We start from the raw sequence: 19,975 nt of genomic DNA on the forward strand, positions 1-19,975 counted from the left end.
CTGGTTCGTCGTATACGAAAATTAATAATAAACTCAACCCCTGTATTTCTCCTCTGGCTGAACTCGTGAATGCGGGCCGTCCCGAAACGGACGATGACGAAAAAGGTCATGGGCTGTCAGCGGAAAAGCATCCTGTCACCCCACGCAATGCTCACCGAGAGCGGAAGTGATGAACAGAGGATTGGCGTTGTAGAGTAAGCGGGGACAGGTTCATGATGTGACGAGTTATTTGCCGAAGTGTCACGAACAGTGAACAGACCGTCCTGCGTGGAGAGCACAGCCAACGGATGGACAGGGGCCTATCAAAACGGGTCATCTTATCTGCGGCGCAGTTCTTGGAAGCTAACAACAGGAGATTCCAGAGCCGAAATGATTCATGTGTCCGAGTTGAGCTTCTAGTTCTACTAAGCGAATCTTTCGAGAACCGAGCTGCTCCGGCTTTTGCGGACGGAACTAAGCCAGCTTTCCATTAGCGGCGGCAGATATCTAGGTACCCGTAAGACCTAGACCCAAGTCAGTGTCGTGTCACTGGCTGTCTTGGCAATGCCTGAGCGGTACAACCTTGACGACAGACAGACTGCGGCTGCCGTAAGCCTCTTGGCGTGCATTTGCGGGATAATACTGAGCTCACACAGGGCACATAGCGCCATCTCAGATGCTAGGTCCCGGATTACCCGTGGGATTATCCCATTGGACCGGGGCAGCTTCCGCCGCAAACAAGGTTATGGAGGGGTCTAACCGACACTTTTGCTCTCAACGTGTCGAGACACATTAATCGAGGGAATCCTTGGCCTTGGATCAGAAAGGACACATTTTGGATTGGTTCGTAGTGAACACGACTTAACCGATGGTGTAGTGACAGGTAGATTATCACCACCAATTAACTCACTTCTCAAGAGGTCTGAGTAACACCTACCATTAGACGAATAGACGACATGAGACTTTGAACGGACCAACGTACATATTGTTTCATCCTGCTTTGCAAATATGATATCAGCCCAACGTTGTATCTTTACATAACCACTCGGCGGCAATTATCAATTCCGATATGTCAGCCCAACAACTGTAACCTGTCAGCCTGCAAACGAGGCTTATGTCGCACTGAGATTAAGCATGTTTGTAAACATAAACCTCTAGCGCTCGGCTACTGCACCCTTCCCCCCCGCCAGGATTCCCATCCTCGCTCTGCCGTCATAGTGAGTGGCCTGAGGTCTTTAGAATGCTGACCACCTCCTCGCAACATGACTGCATGCATAGACCTTGCCTTGCATCCTTCTCAAGACGGAAAATCGTCAAGCTCTGAGAAGTTTCTCAGCACAACGGCAAGGATTAATTGAGAGACATACAGGCAAAAGTGCCTCTGCTGGTCTGCTCTTCTGGACAATTATATAGGGAGATCCCGTGTACCTGATGGCCGGGCCAGAAAAGTGCTGCTGTTACACTGGTGAGTACCAGTGACGTTTGCACTGCAACTATTCTCCTGCTTGTCCCTTGCTTGGGCTTCGTGCAACATCAAGTTTTGACAGCACCCAACATATTCTCCACGGCTACCCGACACTTTGGTTAAGCATAACATAACATATCATAACACACACACACAATGTCCATGCGGAACAGCCAATCTATCCGGTCCAGCTGCGACCGATGTCGCTCTCACAAGCTCAAATGCTCTGTTTCCCCAGAGGACTCACGCTCAGGGCCCCATAAATGCACGAGATGCATCAGAGCACAAGTGACATGTGTCTTTGGCCCGCGAAGCCAATCAAAGCGCAGCGCCAGTAATAAGAGCAAGCCCGACAAATCCAAGCCTGAGCCTGAGCCTCCACAGAAGAGTTCACCGCCTGTCTGCCCATCGTCTCTTGCTGGGATGAACCTAGCTTCGCCTGGGGCTTGGACCCCGTGGATCGACGAGCTTGCGTGTCAGGAAACTGAGGAGCCGCTTGCGATTGACATCAGCACGGCTGGTGACGGTTCAAGTCTGAGCGATGGTGATTTCTGGGCGGATCTGGGGATGAGTCAAGGGTTAAATATGCTAGACCTTGCGCCGTCTAGTATCCCGACAAATACTTATCACGCGCAGTACCCGTCTGCTTTTGATCACATTGCTCCGTCTGTGGCTGAGGCAGGGCACTTGATGGACATATCGGAGTCTTCGGAGCACACTCCACCACATGCCATTGTGCAACTCTCAAATCTTGTGAGAAAGGTCCACGAGACCTCAAAATCGCTAGAGGAGTCTCCGTGGTCCAATGTCCCCGACACGAAACAGCTGCAAAACTACCCAATCGGCCGCGTGTTAAGCCTATCTCAGGACTTCTGCGCCATCCTCAGCTATATCTGGGGCAAAAGCTCCGTCTCCTCCGACGACCATTCGTCAGGAAACGGAAGTTCTCCAACCCCGTCGGCAGAGATGCTCGACTACGCCGAAGTGCTATCATCTATCAAGATGAACGGTTCCCCCAGGCCCCCTTCGGTCGACATGCCGACGATGCTGCTCGTTCTAAGCTGCTACACATCCCTCATCAAGCTGTACAGTCTGGTATTTGCCCACTTCGAGAACCACCTCTCTCATCTCCCTGAAGCCCCGTCTCCGTACCCTTCCCAGACAGCGCTGGCCTCTCATAGGTGGGGCTTGCAGCTCGGAGAACTGCCCTCCGCGGACGAGACATGCACCAAGATTTGCACGGCCGTCCAGGTTCTCCTTGATACGTTCCAGTCCGTGGAAGACGCCGTTGGTCTTCCGCGTTCGATCAGCGTGGTGAAGCAGAGGGCATGTGATGTTGACGGGATGGACTTTAGTGCTGAGCTAGGTAGGACCTCGCTTTGGACTGATTGTATGATCCATTTTGTCTTTCGGTCGACTGTGATCATGGCTGATACTGAGGAGTGTCAGGAGATGAGAGAATTGTCGATCAAGGTTAGATCGCTCAAGGCGTTGATAAGGGAAAAGATGAATCTTTAACAATACATCGGGAATCATACAGTAACTGTAGAAGGGCTTTCATAGAGTAGATATCCAGTATGCATATTACAGACTCTGAATTCACGCAATTTCACTAGGGACTGCTGACGAAATTCATTATTGTGAGTCATTGGCAGTTACTATGTTTCAGCCCTCTCGCTTTGATGATACATTCAAAGCACCTCAACATCTCAACATTACTTTTTGCTTCATTGTACGCTCTCGCGATCCATAAAATCAAAGCCTTGGGCACATGTTGATCTTGTACAGGTACCAGCAAGGAACTCACATATTGCTCGATACTGATCTGCACGAATGACCTTGTAGTTACCAATATCCATCCTGCTGCCATACGAATAAAAATGTAATTCAAGCCTTTTCACTAGGTAGGACATATATGAAGAGTTACTCAATTCGGTATCCATATTCTTTCTTGTGTATCTATAAACAAGGAGCTGTCTTCTCATCGTAATCCAAGTAGCTACCTATCAAGGAATCATGCTCTTCACATGAACCACTGCAACCCAACCGTTTTAACTGAATGCGGAACTGGCGGTTCTGGCCCAGCCATCCTAACAGCGACTCAATAACAAGAGGATAGCTTATCTATTTCTTCTGTGAAACTGTCTATATTATCCTCTCCTCATGCTAAACCTCAGCCTTGTCTAGATCTGACGTCCCAAGGCTGAATGGCCGCAGGAGGCTTATCGTCACTGCCGGCTCACTCACATCGTTAGTCTCTCAACATCCGCACCCGCTCCCTACTCTCGGAGAATTGATGACGGGTAGGCTTGCGTCACCAAGGCGGATGTTGCCACTGCCAAGAACACGCCCTCCAACTGCACTGGATTTTCGGCCTCCGAACCACGTCTGACATACATACAGCCCTACTTAAGTCACCGAAAAAGCCCGATTGGCACATCGATTCGACTCTCGTCGCTGTTACATGAGTCAAGGGACAGAGAAGCTCTATGCCCGTGAGGTTGGACTTTTTTATGTTCTAGGACTCGAGTGCTTATGATGTTGGGGGAAAGTGTAGACGTCTAATGATATGAAAAGAAATAGAGCTGTCATGATAAATCTAGAGCTATCTCGTGCAATTCAAGTCTCCATTTGAAATACTAGTTTCTTCCCAGAAATCCTCTTCTCCCTGATATCCTCAATACCGTGAAGAACCTCGGGGAGTCCTCCTTGCTTCACAACAATCGGATGAGGTCTTATCAAACCATTATCAAGCAATTTCCTCAGAACAGCCGTCCAGTAAACACCGAATTCCCCCATCTCAGCACTAGCAGGTCTCCAATGAGGCTCCGGCCAGCGAATCTCCTTACCCAGCATCTGCGGCCCCATGATCCAGTCTGGCTTGACAACCTTGCGCGTTCGCGCTACAGCTTCAGAGTAAGGCTCCAGGGCAGTGTATTTACCGCCAGCGCGACCAATGGCCTGGTAGCAGAACTGCATGCTCGACGTGGTGGAGATGCAGTCTAGCGCATACTTGATCTTGTTCTTGGTATGCTTTCTGATATCTGCGGTGCAGTTGGGGTCTTGGTAGTCAAAGACAGCACTGGCGCCGTATGACTTGACTAGGTCAAAGTTGCGGGGCGAGCATGTTGCGATGGGTTCAAAGCCTGCTAGTTTAACGAGCTGGACTGCGGCAGTGCCCGTGGCTGATGAACCGCCATATACCAAGACAGGTATGGGCTCAGCGGTCGGTTCAAGTGGATTGCCGGGTAAAGCCAAACTCTTGAATAAGGCCAGACCAGTAGTCATGAAGCTAATGCCCAGAGAGGCACCCTCCTCAAAGCTGAGATGAGGCGGAATCTTGAGCAGAATCCACTCCACGGAGGCTGTGTACTCGGCAAAAGCACCGACATGAGGCTCAAGAGGATTCATCCCCATAGCAGCAGTACAGACCCGATCTCCAACGTGGATATCGCACTTCGTAGCTTCAGGGCCGACTTTTTCTACGACACCGGCAAAGTCAAAGCCTGCAACTGCGCCTGGCGTGACGTATGGCCCTATCATCTTTGTATCGACAGGGTTTACTGACAGAGCCTTTGTCTTAATCAGGACTGAATCACCTGCGATATCAGGGATCGGCTCTGTCTTGGAGAGACGAATGGTCCCTTCTGGGGTGCCGACCAAGGCGCTTTGCAGTCGTTGAACCATGGTGATGAATTGGGTGATGTGACAGAATGATGAAGCTTAGAGACTTATTTCTGTGAAGATTACTTGACTTAACTCGACGAGGGTGCAAAAGAAATGTATTTGTCATGTCTGGCAACTGAACTGATTTTGCGACTTGAACTCCGGAGCCGTTCGGCGAGGCCTACGGTATACGACGTGCCGAAAAAGTCCGACGAAACATTAGCTAACATGTTAACAACTTCGGAGTTTCTGGATTTGGACTGAACATATGATCCCACCACGTGTTTGATCCTCACAGCTGATCAATTCGACCTGATTGAAGTAATTTTCTGTGGTTTAGGCTTTTGTTAGTTGCGTCTTTGATTAGCTCCGCTTAGTAGCTCGGAACATTGTTACTCGGCGCGGGATAGAAGTAAAGGATAGAAGGGCAGAGAGCAATTATAAGATCATTTATGGTGGACCCACGGAAAGGCGCATATATTCATAGGGAGGGCATGGATTTATCGAGATAATGGTCAAATGCCGAAGAATTCTGAACATGATTGTTTGTCCTACCCTGGATTAAACCCTTTTGCGATAGGCCCCCACTTGCTTGGCCAGGCAACGCGAGTCATCCAAGTCAATTAAGCACGGCTAAATGACTCCCATACAACCAGCCAAGACAGGCTTAGTGCCTAAATCACAGCGGCTAAAGTGATCCCCAGTGCATTCAACCCTGTCATTTCCACTAAAAATAGCCAACTCAATCTCCATCTCAATCTCTAGCTCAACTGACACTGCCCTCCCGTCCCAACCCCAATGAACGCCTCCTCATCCGCACCCCCAATAACCGACTCAACAAACCCGGTATTACCCGTCCCCTCAGGCCCAGGCGCACTCGTAGGATAATTCCAGAAAATCCGCTCATGGTCAACCTGAAACATCCACCGCTCTCCACCCGTTCCCTTTGCAACGAACTCAACTACATACCCAATATTCTTGTCGCGATACGCACCCGTGACTACATCATCAGAGGATGCGTCGTAGCGCTTGCTGAGAATCAAAGAGTCTTGCGAGAAGTCCTGCTCTTCGTAGGTGAGAACCTGATTTGCTGCGCAGATGAGCCTGTCGTCGCGGTAGAGTCTTGCCATTGTGTATGGCTTGCAGCCGCTCTCGCGATCAGAGAAGATACGCATTATCTGCATTGCGTAGGGACCGACTTGGGCGCGGAGATAGTATGACTCTGTCATAAAATGGGCCCATGAGTACAGTGTCCAGACGCGATCCATGCCGCCGTTTGCAGATGGACCGAGGACGAACTGCTCAGAAGTTGAACTGTCTTGGGAGAACAGGGACAGCTCTGCTTTTACAGAAGCTCTCCCCATGGGACGGACGTAGGGCACATGTGGTCCCACCTGAGGGTCTGTGTCGAGACCCGAGTCTCCAGGTAGAGCTTCAAGCTGCATGGTGCCATCGACAACGCCAGGCACAGAAAATGCCAAGACAGTCAAGGAATAGTCTCTAGTCACAGAGAACGAGACCTTGCCTCCACTAGCTGTATCTTCCCACAGACCAGTGATATGCCCGTCTTCAGAAGTGACGATTGACTCTGGGAGGTACAGATCGCGGTGCCAGGTATGTCCGTCGGGCCAAACGGTGAAGATCTGAACTTTGAAGCCGCCATGCTTCAGACCCTCAGCGCTTCTGTTGATGCCGACGGAGATAGCAGACTGGTCATCTTTGGAGACACCATCAAAGTACCAGAGCTCCCAGCCTGTTTGTGAGATTGCATCAACAAACTTGGGGAAAACATTGCCTGAGCCAGGGATGTATGGGGAAGGGGAGACTGCTTCTGGGGAGATTGAAGTCTCGATGTTGAGACGAGACAGAAGCTTCTCAGACATTTTGGGCAAGGAAGTGAGTTGTGAACAAGCGTGAGATGAGGATGACAGATGTGAAGGGTGAAGGTGAGATGAAGATGACAGATGTCAAGGGTGAAGGTGAAACCGCCATGGGAGTGAGTAATGAAAGACCGGGTTCTTGAGACTGTATACTTCAACGACCGTCCGGACTGATTTCTAAGCAACAGTAGTCAGACTCCTCCTTGTTCGGTTGCTTCCAAAGCAAACCGAAAAAGTCCGGTCTGGTCGAGATGCTGACATCGCACAATAGTCTGCTGTTCCACCACCGAAATTGTCCGAGAAGGATTCGTTGCAGCTACTCGACTAAGCGATTATGTTTGACTGAGAATAGTTGTACCACCAATCAATCGAGATAGTGTTATCATGAGGCTGAATGTCTAATTGCTGGGCAGTCGAACCGAATAACACCGGCATCGGCATCGGCATGGCGAATCTCTGTGTCTCAGATATAAGGAACAGCACTTTGCTCTGTCCAACTATAATATCAAACTCAACTGGTCAATCGCTCGATCAATCTCAACATTGCACAAAGAGACCATCATCGTCTCTCACCACCTTCAATCCCTTCGATCATGTCTGACAACGAGCCAATTGCCATCATCGGCAGCGCATGCCGCTTCCCAGGAGATTCCTCATCCCCCTCCAAGCTCTGGGATCTCCTCAAAGCCCCCCGCGATTTGTTGACCAAAGTCCCCTCCAACCGCTACAATGCCGATGCCTTCTACCACGCTGACTCCAAGCATCACGGTACCACTAACGTGCGTCACTCGTACTTCCTGAATGAAGACCCCGCTAGCTTTGACAACAACTTCTTCAATATCCAGCCTGGTGAGGCGGAGGCCATCGATCCCCAGCAGAGACTGCTCATGGAGGTTGTGTATCAGGGCCTCTGTGCTTCTGGGCAGACTATTGAGGGGCTTCGTGGGTCATCTACTTCTGTTTACGTTGGAGTTATGTGTGATGATTGGAACGGTATTCTCACGCGTGACTTGGAGGTGTTTCCGCAGTATGGCGCCACCGGTATGGCGAGGAGTATCATGTCGAATCGTATTTCGTACTTCTTTGACTGGCACGGCCCGTCTATGACGATTGATACCGCTTGTTCGTCAAGTTTGGTCGCTGTTCATCAGGCTATCCAGACGCTGAGAAGTGGAGAGTCGGAAGTTGCGATTGCAGCTGGAGCCAATCTCATTCTCACCCCAGGTATGACCTCCCAGCCCGTCGATATTGAAGCTCACGATGACTGACCAAATAGGCATGTATGTCGCTGAGAGCAAGTTGTCCATGCTGTCCCCAACAGGTAGGTCCAAAATGTGGGATCAGGATGTAAACGGCTACGCTCGAGGTGAAGGCATCGCCGCCGTCGTGCTCAAGCCTCTCAGCGCCGCGATCCGCGACAACGACCACGTCGACTGCATCATCCGCTCCACAGGCGTCAACCAGGACGGCCGCACCCCAGGTCTCACCATGCCCAGCGCCACAGCCCAAGCAGACCTCATCCGCAGCACGTACGCCCGCGCCGGTCTCGACATCAACAAGCCCGAAGACCGACCTCAGTTCTTCCACGCCCACGGTACAGGAACACCCGCTGGCGATCCCCGCGAAGCTGAAGCAATCTACCGGGCGTTCTACTCGGACGTCAAGGATGATAAGCTGTATGTTGGGTCGATCAAGACTGTGCTGGGCCATACGGAGGGAACGGCGGGGCTTGCGAGTTTGATTGGGACGGCGCTTGCGATTCAGAACAAGACTATTCCGCCGAATATGCACTTTGATGTTTTGAATCCAAAGATCAAGCCCTTTTATGATAACTTGGAGGTTCCGACCAAGGCTATTGCTTGGCCTGAGACGTATCAGGGACAACCTCGACGAGCTAGCATCAACAGCTTTGGTGAGCATCCTTCAGTTAACACTCAGTGTTGTTACTAATGTATTACAGGTTTTGGTGGTACCAATGCTCACGCCATTATCGAGGCCTACGAGCCTAGCACTACTGAGAATGCCCCTGGTCTATTGTTCAGCCCCTTGACATTTTCCGCTTCATCCGAGCCATCTCTGCGAGCTCTGCTGTCCTCTTACTCAGACTATCTCAAGTCCAACCCCGAACTATCTCTGAAAGACGTCGCATACACTCTTCAAACCAGACGCTCAACCCTCGCCTACCGCGTCGCCATCACAGCTTCCTCCACAGAAGACGCCTACACCCAGCTCGACGCCATCGAGAACGGTGAGCAAGCCAGTACCGTCGGTGTTCGCCAAGTCAGCAAGACGTCACCCAAGATCATGGGTGTCTTTACAGGTCAGGGAGCGCAGTGGCCACGAATGGGCGCGAGACTAGTCGAAGAGTCTGCATTCGCGTCACAGCGACTTTCTGAGCTTGACGAGGCACTGTCAAGTCTTCCTAAAGATGATCGACCGTCTTGGACTCTACGGGAGATGATCCTTGCGGATTCCAAGTCATCTAGGATCGCTGAGGCTGCTATTTCTCAGCCTTTGTGCACTGCCGTCCAGGTTGTTTTGGTTGATCTTCTTCGACAGGCTGGTGTTGAGCTCTCCGCTGTTGTTGGTCATTCTTCTGGTTCGTGGACCTATCTCCAACTTTTGTGTCAACTACTAACAGAAAGCCAGGTGAGATTGGAGCTGCTTATGCGGCTGGTCTCCTTACAGCACGCGATGCCATCCGAGTCGCCTACTATCGGGGTCTCTACGCCAAGCTCGCTCAATCTCCCAATGGTCGCAAGGGCGCCAGTAAGTAGCTACCTAACCTCCTCAAGATTCCCGCTAACATGGCTCCCCAGTGATGGCAGTTGGAACTACGTTTGATGACGCATCGGAGTTCTGTGAGCTCGATGCCTTCCAAGGCCGCATCCAAGTTGCCGCCAGAAACTCGTCTTCCAGCATCACTCTCTCCGGCGACGAGGATGCTATTGTCGAAGCTATCGAGACCTTCAAGGACGAAGGCAAGTTTGCTCGTCAACTGAAGGTCGACACAGCTTATCACTCGGCTCACGTCCTACCATGTGCCAAGCCATACCTCGATGCCATGGAACGATGTCAGATCGAGAGCGCTACTCCCACTGCGACAAAGTGGTACTCGAGTGTGCATGATGGCCAAGTCATGAGTGCCGGGCTACTTACTCCTCAGTATTGGGTTGATAACATGACGAGTGCTGTCTTGTTCTCTCCTGCCGTAGAGAACGCTTGGCAAGAGGGCGGCCCGTATGATCTGGTTGTCGAAGTTGGTCCTCATCCAGTTCTCAAGACTCCCTGCCTCGACACCCTCGAAGACATGATCGGAGATCGACCTCCTTACTCTGGTGTCCTGGGCCGAGGCAAAGATGACATCCAGCAATTCTCCAACGGTCTTGGCTTCATCTGGACTCAACTCGGTGCAGGGTCAGTTACATTTGAGCGCTTCGAGAAGATCGCATCCGACTCCAAGACTGTTCCGTCTTTCATCCATGACCTCCCCAACTACCCCTTCGACCACGCAAGGCAGTTTATGTCTATGTCGAGGGTCTCTGGTTGGTACAACAGTATGCGGGAAGCTCCCCATCCCATTCTAGGAAGACGCTGCCACGATCGCGAGACATCAGACACCATCCATTGGCGTAACGTCCTGAACCCCAAGGAGATTCCGTGGCTGCACGGTCATCAGATCCAGGGGCAGATCATCTTCCCCGCTACTGGGTATATCTCCATGGCTGTTGAAGCTGTCAACATTGTCGCAGACTCGAAGCTTGGGCTTGTTACCATTGAGGATCTTCGCGTCGGTCGCGCCCTTGCTTTCAGTGATGATGACGCAAGTGTTGAGTCGACGTTTGATCTACGAATCATCAACCGCTCTGAGAAGGAGATTGAAGCAGAGTTTTCATGCTACTCGGGCCATCCTCAGAATCACACTACAAGCATGGTTCTCAACGCAACATCTCGCATCAAGGCCTCACTCTCTGCACCAACCCCCCACGAACTCCCCAACATCAAGGTCGACGACTTTAATCTTCGCGAGGTTGAAGTTGACAGGTTCTACGATTTCCTCGGTCGTCTAGGATACAACTACTCCTGGCCCTTCCACGGCACCACCAGCATCCGCCGAAAGGCAAACTATGCGACCGGTACTTTGGAGGACCAGTCTGGCTCAGAGTGGGAAGATCAACTACTCGTTCACCCTGGTATGCTGGATACTGCTCTCCAGACCACCTTCGTCGCGCTCTGCTGTCCAGGTGACCAGCGCATGTGGGCTCTTCACCTGCCTACAAGCTTCCGCTCCATCGTCATCAATCCCTACTTTACCTTCGCCGGTATCGGAAAGCAGAAGGGGTTCACGTACCAGTCCGTCGCTATCGATGAGACGAAGGTGTCCAAGATCGTTGTTGAACTAGACTTGCTCTCCCAGGAGACTGGGGATACCTTCCTCCAGATCGAAGGGATGGAGATTGTTCCTTTCTCGCCTGCCACTCCAGAGAACGACGCCGTTTTGTTCTCTCGTTTTGACTATAGACTTGCTAACCCTGATGGTGAACTCACGGCTGCCGAGTATGTTTTCAAGGATGAAGATTATAGGATAGCTCTCGATTCTGAGCGAATTGCCTTCTACTACCTTCGTCGACTGGTTGAGACTATTACTCCCGAGGAGAAGGCGAATACTCTTCCTCACTACCGATATCTTTTAGATTGGGCAGCGCATGTCGTTTCTCAGACCAACAACGGGTCCAATCCTCACGTCCCGTCGAGCGCTCAGAAGGATACCCATGAAGAGATTAAAAAGCTCATCGAGAAGTAAGTATAACGACGGTCTCAGGATATTCTTAAGGGTCCCTTTGGACTAATCAATCGACAGGCGTTATGAAGCTGTAGATGTTCGCCTTTCGGAATCAGTGGGCGAGAATCTCCCTCAGGTCATTCGCGACCGAGGCAACATCCTCGAGTATATGACCAAGGACAACATGCTCGACGATGTTTACGAGGAAGGTTTTGGTCTTGACCTTGTGAACAAGTACATCGCGCACATGACGGCTCAGATCGCACACCGATATCCTCGCATGAACATTCTCGAAATTGGTATGGACAGCCCTCACATACACAGTGTGTTCATATACTAACATGACTCAGGTGCCGGAACCGGTGGTGTAACCCGAGAGATCCTCCCCCGTCTCGGCTCAGCCTTCTCAACATACACCTACACCGACGTCTCAGGCGGTTTCTTCGACACAGCCCAAGAACGCTTCAAAGATTTCGCCGACCGAATGATCTTCAAGACCTTTGACATGAACATGAGCCCTGGCTCTCAAGGCTTCACCGAAGGAACATACGATCTCATCCTCGCTTCCAACGTCCTCCACGCCACTTCGGAGCTAGAGGAGATGATGAAGCATGTCAGGAGTTTCCTCAAGCCCGGCGGTTTCCTCATCATCCTCGAGACTGTTAACAACGACTGTTTACGTGTTGGACTACCTATGGGCGGTCTTCCTGGCTGGTGGCTTGGTGTAGAGCAAGGTCGACGATGGGGTCCTACCCTTACACTGCCGCAGTGGGATTCTTTGCTTTGGAAGTGTGGATTCGGTGGTATCGATACTACCACGCCGCCTGTTCACAAGATTCTTCCCGGGCATGTCTTCTGTGCTCAAGCTCTTGATGAGCGAGTTGAGATCCTGCGATCGCCTTTGAACCATCTCTCTGATCTCCCTGAGACTAAGGCTACAGAGCTAGCCATCGTTGGCGGAGAGACCCTCAAGGTTCATAGGATGTGCGAGCAGATCTCTCGACGCCTCAGGCCCAAGTACACCAAAATCGCCCGGTTCAATTCTATCGAGGAGCTCAACACCAGTGGCCTTACCGACTCTTGCACCGTCCTATCTCTCACCGAACTCGATGAGCCAGTGTTTGCCAACATGACATCTGCGAAGTTCGAAGCTCTGAGGACCTTGTGGAAGCAGGGTGGAAGCATCCTCTGGGTTACTTCAGGCGCCAGAGCTGAGAACCCTCACTCTTACATGACCACTGGAGTCGGTCGCTGCATGCGCTTCGAGTATCCCAACATCACCCTTCAAGCCCTCGACATCAAGGCAATGACCGACCGTACTCCCGAGCTCATCGCAGACCATCTTTTGAGACTGGAGCTATTGGATAAATGGTCCAAGGAGCTTCGGTCAGAGGAGCTGCTCTGGTCTTTGGAGCCTGAGATCTACATTGAAGATGACACTAGCATCATTCCACGACTCTATCCCTATGACTCTGGAAACGCACGATACAACGCCGATCGCCGCAATGTCACCAAGGATGGAAACCTTGAAGTTGACAGGGTCGTGTTTTCTGAGAGTGAGGGCAAGTGGGAGGTGCAGCATGCTTCTCCTCTTCACATTCCTGAGGAACTGCCCTTCTCTGCCAAGATGAAGACCATTCGTGTGACACATTTCTCCCCTGCTACTGTCAACGTTACTCCTGGCGTTAGCTTACTGGCTTGCGTTGGTATCGACACAGCTTCTAGCGAGCGAGTTCTCGCTGTCACTCACATCGCGGAGTCCCCTGTTTCTGTCCCAGCGGATTGGTGCATTCCCCTCGGAGAGCTCGATGCAGTTGATACGCTAGCCAACGTCTCGGCTTTCCTCATTGCCTCTAGCATTCTCAAGCATGTGCCCGCTGAGGAGACTATTGTCGTCCACGATGCTCCCTCTCATCTTGCTTCTGCCTTGGAAGGTCTCGCTAAGGAGTCTTCTGCCACTGTCTTCTTTACTACTTCTGACAGGGCCAACACCAAGGGCTGGAAGTATATCGACAGCCACTTGCCTGAGCGTGTCATCAAGTCGCTTATTCCCAGGTCAGCTACCAAGTTCATCAGCTTATCACAGGACGTCAATGCGAAGGATACTAGTCGCGTCATTTCTGCATGCCTCCCTCGACACTGCGAGACCATCAGCTCAGACCGACTCTTTAAATCAGGCAAGGAGATTCGTCGATCCGTCTCCAAGGAAGACGTTTCGATTATGTTCAATCGAGCCTTTTATGAAGCCAAGTCACTCTCAAGCACAGCTATTGACGCAAGCCTCATTTCTGTGAAGGACATATCTGGTGTCACTGCAGCTGAAATCCGCTTCGCTGTCGTCGACTGCACTGAATCTTCCGTCAAGGCTTCTGTTCAGCCTATCGACGATGGAAGGATCTTCCAGGCCGATAAGACCTTCCTTCTCGTTGGTCTATCTGGTGAACTTGGTCAGTCGCTTTGCAAGTGGATGGTCAAGCAAGGAGCTCGAAGCATTGTGCTTACCAGTCGTCGCCCTGACGTATCTAAACACTTCCTTGACGAAACGGCTGCTATGGGCGCTACAGTCAAGGTTCTACCGATGTAAGTATACCTCAAACCATCATAGTAATAATGCTGACATGTCTAGGGACGTCACCGATCGCGATTCACTTCACGCATGTGTCGAAACCGTCAAGCAGACCCTTCCTCCTATCGCAGGTGTCGTCAACGGCGCCATGGTCCTTCGAGATGCGCTCTTCGACAAGATGTCCTACGAAGACTTCATGAAGGTCCTGAAACCCAAGGTCCTAGGCTCCCAGCTCCTCGACGAGATGTTCTACGACACACCCCTCGACTTCTTCATCTTCTTCTCCTCCACCACCGCCGTCATGGGCAACAGCGGTCAGAGCAACTATATCGCGGGTAACATGTTCATGAACGCTCTCGCAGTACAGCGCAAGAAGCGAGGCGTCGCCGCTTCTTCCATAGACATCAGCTCCATCATTGGTCTCGGCTACGTCGAAAGGGCTGAGGATCTGAGTGAAGATACTTTTATCAAGATGGGCTACAGGCCCATGTCGGAGCAGGATCTGCAGAAGCTGTTTGCCGAGGCTATTGTTCTTGGAAGACCCGAGTGCGATGAGGTTTGTGAGCTTGTCACGGGTGTTACACCTATCTATGAGGATGCTCAGGCTGGTGATCAGTACTTGAAGGATGTCAAGTTTGGGCACTTCCTTATGGAGCACTTGGATACGCAGGCCTATGCTGGAAAGACATCTACTGTGCCTGTGAGAGTGCAGTTGGCGGATGTCAAGACCAGAGTTGACGCCGTGGCGATCATTAAAGGTATGTTTTCTTCACCAAGTCTATGGATGATCACTAACAGTAAAAGATTCCTTCATTGTTCGGCTCCGACGTGTTTTGGCTGTTGGTCCAGATGAGATCATCAACGAGAAGGTCACCCTTGTCGAACAAGGTGTTGACTCTTTGATGGCTGTCGAGATCCGCTCCTGGTTCATTAAAGAACTCGACGTTGACATTCCCGTCCTCAAGATCCTCGGTGGAATGTCCGTTCCCGACCTGATCGAAGAATCCCTCAATCTCATCTCCGACTCCATCCTCGACGTATCATCCCTCGAAGCAGGCAGCGCCCCAACCACTCAGCCCCCCAAGCCCACCCTCCAAACGACCCGCGTCACTCCACCCGAGAGCTCCCACGGCACAAGTGACGATAGCAAGCAGCATATGGGCTCAGACTCCTCCCGTTCGCCAATCGACACGCCTCTCACATCAATAGAAACTCAAGAACCTGCTAAAGCGGAAGACAGTACGGACAACTCCACTCCCCTAAAGACCTTTCCTAACGAGCTGTCCAGCATCATGTCCTACGGTCAAGCAGGCTTCTGGTTTCTAAACGATTACCTCGTCGACAAGACGGCGTTCAACATGGCCGTTATGTTGAAGCTCACGGGCCAGATCCGCGTGCAGGCTCTGGAGAAGGCTGTGAATCTCGTTGCGGAGCGTCATGAGGTTTTGAGGACCAGGTTCTTTTGGGGTGATGATGGTGATGAGAGGACACCTATGCAGGGTATTAACCCGGCTGATCTAAAGTTGACGACGAAGAAGGTTGCTGATGAGGGAGAAGCTGAGATGGAGTTGAAGAAGCTTCATGATGAGGAGTGGGATTTGAGTAGCGGTGAAGGAGTCAAGATCACTTTACTGTCGTTATCGGATAATTTTCATTTTCTTTTGTTGGGTATGCATCACATTTATATCGACGGATACAGCTTCAGTGTGTTCTTCAAGGACCTCGAAGTTGCTTACACAAAACACTCTCTCCCTTCTCTTTCAGTTGAGTCACAGTATCGCTCCTTTGCACTTCAGCAACGAGAGATGTATGCGAACGGCGATCTCACCAAGTCTATTGAGTACTATCGACGAAGCTTTCCCAAAGAGTTCTCGCCAATTCAGCTTTTCCCCTTCGCTCTTACACCGGCGAGACAGTTCGCCAATGACTATTCTCAGCATGAGGCCAAGATGAGTATCGATCCAGAACTAGCTACCAAGGTTCGACAACTCGCCCGCGTCAATCGCTCAACTTCGTTCCATGTTTACTTGGCGGCCTTGGAACTTCTTCTCTTCACACTCCTCCCCAACATAGAAGAAGTCTTCATCGGTATAGCTGATGCCAATCGCGGCGATAAGAAGTTCATGGGCAGTCTCGGCTTCTTTCTGAACCTCCTCCCTCTACGCTTCAGACGAAAGAGGCGCGGTACTCAACTTAGCTCCATCATCCAGACTGCTCGCGACACAGCATACGGAGCACTTCAACACTCCCAGCTGCCCTTCGACGTTCTTCTTCGTGAGCTGAACGTTCCGAGATCTGACAAGTACACGCCTATCTTCCAGGTCTTCATGGACTATAGACAGGTTGTTCAGGAACGGTCGTCGTGGGGAGGCTGCAAGCTCCATGGGGAGAAGTGGCACAATGCTGGCACGGGATATGACATTGCTTTGGAGGTTAACGAGAATATCACCACTGATACTCTTTTGGGCCTGAGACTTCAGAAGCAACTTTACTCGGAGGATCACACTGCGCTTCTGCTCCGCTCGTACTTGAGTGTGTTGGAGTACATGGTCCAAGGGACAAACAAAGCTGCTGATACTGTGCCACCCTGGTCGAAGGATGATATCCAGGTCGCGTTAGATGCGGGAAAAGGTAAATCAATTCCACCTCCAAACTCTACAATATCAGGTAGCAGATACTTACTATCGTATTAGCACCCGAATTCCAACCCAAGTGGCAGTCAACTATCAGTCATCACATCGACCAGACCATCCAGGCCAACTCTACCAAAGTCGCTCTCAAGGACGGCAACGGCACCATGCTCACATACGAACAGATGGGGAATCGGGTCAACTCCATCGCTCAGGCACTCATCGATTCAGGAACCACGCAAGGCACAGTAGTCGGAGTCTTCCAAGAGCCCTCCTCCGACTGGATCTGCTCCCTTCTCGCCATCTTCAAAGCTGGAGCAGTCTACGTTCCTCTCGATCTTCGCAACTCCATTCCTCGCTTGACTAGCATCGTCAAAGCCTCTCGGCCTTCGCTCATCATCACGGATCACACGACTGACGATAAGGTTGAGCTCATTGGTGCCAAGTACATCACCCAGCTTCAGCTTTCCAAGGTGGTTGATCAGGAGTTCAAGGAGCCTAATCGTGCAAAGGTTGGATCTCTCGCTGTCATTCTGTTCACTAGTGGTTCTACTGGTGAACCCAAGGGTCTCATGATGACGCATACCAATCTCATGTCCTACGCCGAAGTCTCGAGCAAGACCTTCTCCAAGCCTGTTGAAAGCCTCGTGGTTCTTCAGCAGAGTCCCTTCAGCTTCGACTTCTCACTTGATCAGACTGTGGCTGCGTTGGCGAACGGTGGATGTCTTTATATCGTGCCCGCAAGCAAGAGAGGGGATCCCGATGAGATCAGCAAGATCATGGTCAAAGAGGGCGTTACATATACTACTGCTACACCTTCTGAGTATGACCTGTGGTTGCGATACAGTACCAGCACTCTACGGCAATGCACTTCTTGGAAGTACGCCTTCTCTGGCGGTGAGGCAATGAGCCGCAAACTAGCCCGCGGGTTTGGAACGTTGAGCCTGAAGAATCTTCACGTCTTCAATGGCTATGGGCCAGCTGAGACGACGATCCTCTCTCATCGCATCGACCTCCAGTACACAGACCCCGATCTTCCAGACCCCCTTCCCGCAGGTTACCCCATGCCTGGCTTCTCGGTCTGCATCGTCAATGAGAAGATGCGACCTGTTCCTCTTGGTGTGCAGGGCGAGATTGTCCTCGGTGGCCCATGCATCGTCTCTGGTTATCTCAACATGTCTGACGCCACCAAAGACAAGTTCTTGCCGGATACCTTCTTCGGGACCAGTGGAATGGTGTACCGCAGTGGAGATCGTGGTCGTTTATGCCATGATGGTCTGCTGTTCTGCGACGGTCGTCTTGAAGGTAGCAACATGATCAAGCTTCGAGGTTTCCGAGTTGAGCCGGATGAAGTAGAGAAGACTATTATCAGCCACTCCGCTGGTGCACTCTCTCACGCCGTAGTTACTCTACGAGGCACTGAGGAAGGCCGCTATCTAGCAGCTCATGTTGTCTTTGCTCCCGAATTCCCAGAGCAAAATCGAGAAAGCATCATGAAGGCCCTTCGTCAAACTCTTCCTCTCCCTCCCTACATGCGCCCTTCCGTCTTCCAGATCCTTGCCGACATCCCACGCACAGCTCATCTCAAGGTCGACAGAAAGGCCATTCAAGAAATGCCGGTGCAGATCTCTGCCTCCCACGACTCTGGAACTCTGACTGTTGCTGAACAAAGACTGAGTGAGCTCTGGCGTCGAGTCTTGCCTCTTGATCCGGGTTCTCTTTCTCCCGAGTCTGACTTCTTCCTCATTGGAGGCAATTCTATTCTGCTGGTGAAGCTGCAGGCGTTGCTGAGACAGACTTTCAAGACAGCGCCAAAGTTAGTTGCGCTCATGGGAGCTAGTACGCTCGGTGCAATGGCTGCTGTTCTTGAGAGCTGTGGATCTGTCGGTGTCATTGATTGGGACCAGGAGACTGCGCTGCCAAATGGCCTTCAAGGTGCTGTGGCGTTGCGTCCTGTGAACAAGATTACCGACATCACGGTCCTCCTTACTGGTTCATCAGGCTACCTTGGTCGTCATCTCGTACCAGCACTCGTCGAGGACCCCCGAGTTACACGAGTCCACTGCCTGGTGCGGTCAGTGAACAACCAGAAGCTGAGTACCAGCTCAAGCAGCAAAGTCAGAGTTATCGAAAGCGACCTGTCGAAACCAGGCCTAGGGCTTTCTGCATCGACATACTCTCGTCTTGCTGAGGAAACGGATGTGATCATTCATTCTGCAGCTAATCGGTCTTTCTGGGACAGATACGAGGTTCTCAAACCAGATAACGTGGACTCCGTGAAAGAGTTGGTCAGATTCGCCGCTTCTTCTGGCCGCTCGATACCATTGCACTTTTTGTCATCTGGAGCTGTCGAGATTTATGATGGAGATGGTGTTACACCACCTACTGATGGTAGCGATGGTTACGTGGCTACAAAGTGGACTTCAGAGACATTCCTGCGAAACGCTGCTGGTTCAATCGGCCTTCCCGTCTACGCTCACCGTCCCACTGTGAGCAGCAAGGCGCAAACGAAGACGGACCAAGCCTCGATCGTCGACGAACTCTTCAGCATCGTCAAGTCCCTTGGCGTCCGACCATCCTTTGAGGGAGTCGCCGGCTCAGTAGATGTGCTTCCTACCGGTGACATTGTCAAGGCTATCCAGGACTCTGTCTTGAGCTCGAGTGCTGGGGGTGAAGGATACAACATTGTGCAACATGAAGCACATCAACGCGCTTTCGTGGAGGATTTCGCAGGCGTTGTGCGCGCTGACGATAGTTTGAACAAACTTCCTAATATTTCTATCTTAGACTGGTTTGGTAAGGCCAAGAAGGCTGGATTTTCTTATTTCCTTGCGTCTCAGAATTTGGTCATGGGTTCGGGTGAGGGTCACTTGGTGTCAAGGCGTTGATTGGGTTTCTACCTCTAGAGTTTCTCTTATTTATTAGATTTGATACATAATCAGATTGTAATAGTTCATTATAGATCAAGTTCCTAAGAGGCCGTGTTTTATTAAGTCTGATTATGTG

At 51.3% G+C, this 19,975-nt stretch overlaps 4 protein-coding genes across 4 annotated transcripts; 2 read left to right on the forward strand and 2 right to left on the reverse strand.

Annotated features, from left to right (window-relative positions):
• Positions 1 to 1,600: 1,600 nt before the first annotated feature.
• FMAN_03785 (uncharacterized protein) lies at positions 1,601 to 2,962 on the forward strand (the record flags this gene model as incomplete). Its single annotated transcript, XM_041824317.1, has 1 exon — positions 1,601 to 2,962. The coding sequence occupies one exon, from the start codon at positions 1,601 to 1,603 to the stop codon at positions 2,960 to 2,962; it is 1,362 nt and encodes a 453-aa protein (XP_041689810.1).
• A 1,101-nt stretch (positions 2,963 to 4,063) lies between these two features.
• Positions 4,064 to 5,131, reverse strand: FMAN_03784 (uncharacterized protein; the record flags this gene model as incomplete). The annotated part of the gene is made up of 1 exon (XM_041824318.1): positions 4,064 to 5,131. The coding sequence occupies one exon, from the start codon at positions 5,129 to 5,131 to the stop codon at positions 4,064 to 4,066; it is 1,068 nt and encodes a 355-aa protein (XP_041689811.1).
• Positions 5,132 to 5,871: 740 nt separating this feature from the next.
• FMAN_03783 (uncharacterized protein) lies at positions 5,872 to 6,993 on the reverse strand (the record flags this gene model as incomplete). The annotated part of the gene is made up of 1 exon (XM_041824319.1): positions 5,872 to 6,993. One exon carries the CDS (start codon positions 6,991 to 6,993, stop codon positions 5,872 to 5,874), a length of 1,122 nt encoding a protein of 373 aa, XP_041689812.1.
• A 590-nt stretch (positions 6,994 to 7,583) lies between these two features.
• FMAN_03782 (putative polyketide synthase) lies at positions 7,584 to 19,857 on the forward strand (the record flags this gene model as incomplete). The annotated part of the gene is made up of 10 exons (XM_041824320.1): positions 7,584 to 8,214; positions 8,267 to 8,902; positions 8,951 to 9,589; positions 9,640 to 9,759; positions 9,810 to 11,790; positions 11,852 to 12,072; positions 12,124 to 14,353; positions 14,400 to 15,097; positions 15,144 to 16,970; positions 17,033 to 19,857. 10 exons carry the CDS (start codon positions 7,584 to 7,586, stop codon positions 19,855 to 19,857), a joined length of 11,808 nt encoding a protein of 3,935 aa, XP_041689813.1.
• Positions 19,858 to 19,975: the final 118 nt, after the last annotated feature.

This window comes from Fusarium mangiferae (genome assembly GCF_900044065.1).
Source record: "Fusarium mangiferae strain MRC7560 genome assembly, contig: FMAN_scaffold017, whole genome shotgun sequence".
In the NCBI taxonomy this organism is placed as follows: domain Eukaryota; kingdom Fungi; phylum Ascomycota; class Sordariomycetes; order Hypocreales; family Nectriaceae; genus Fusarium; species Fusarium mangiferae.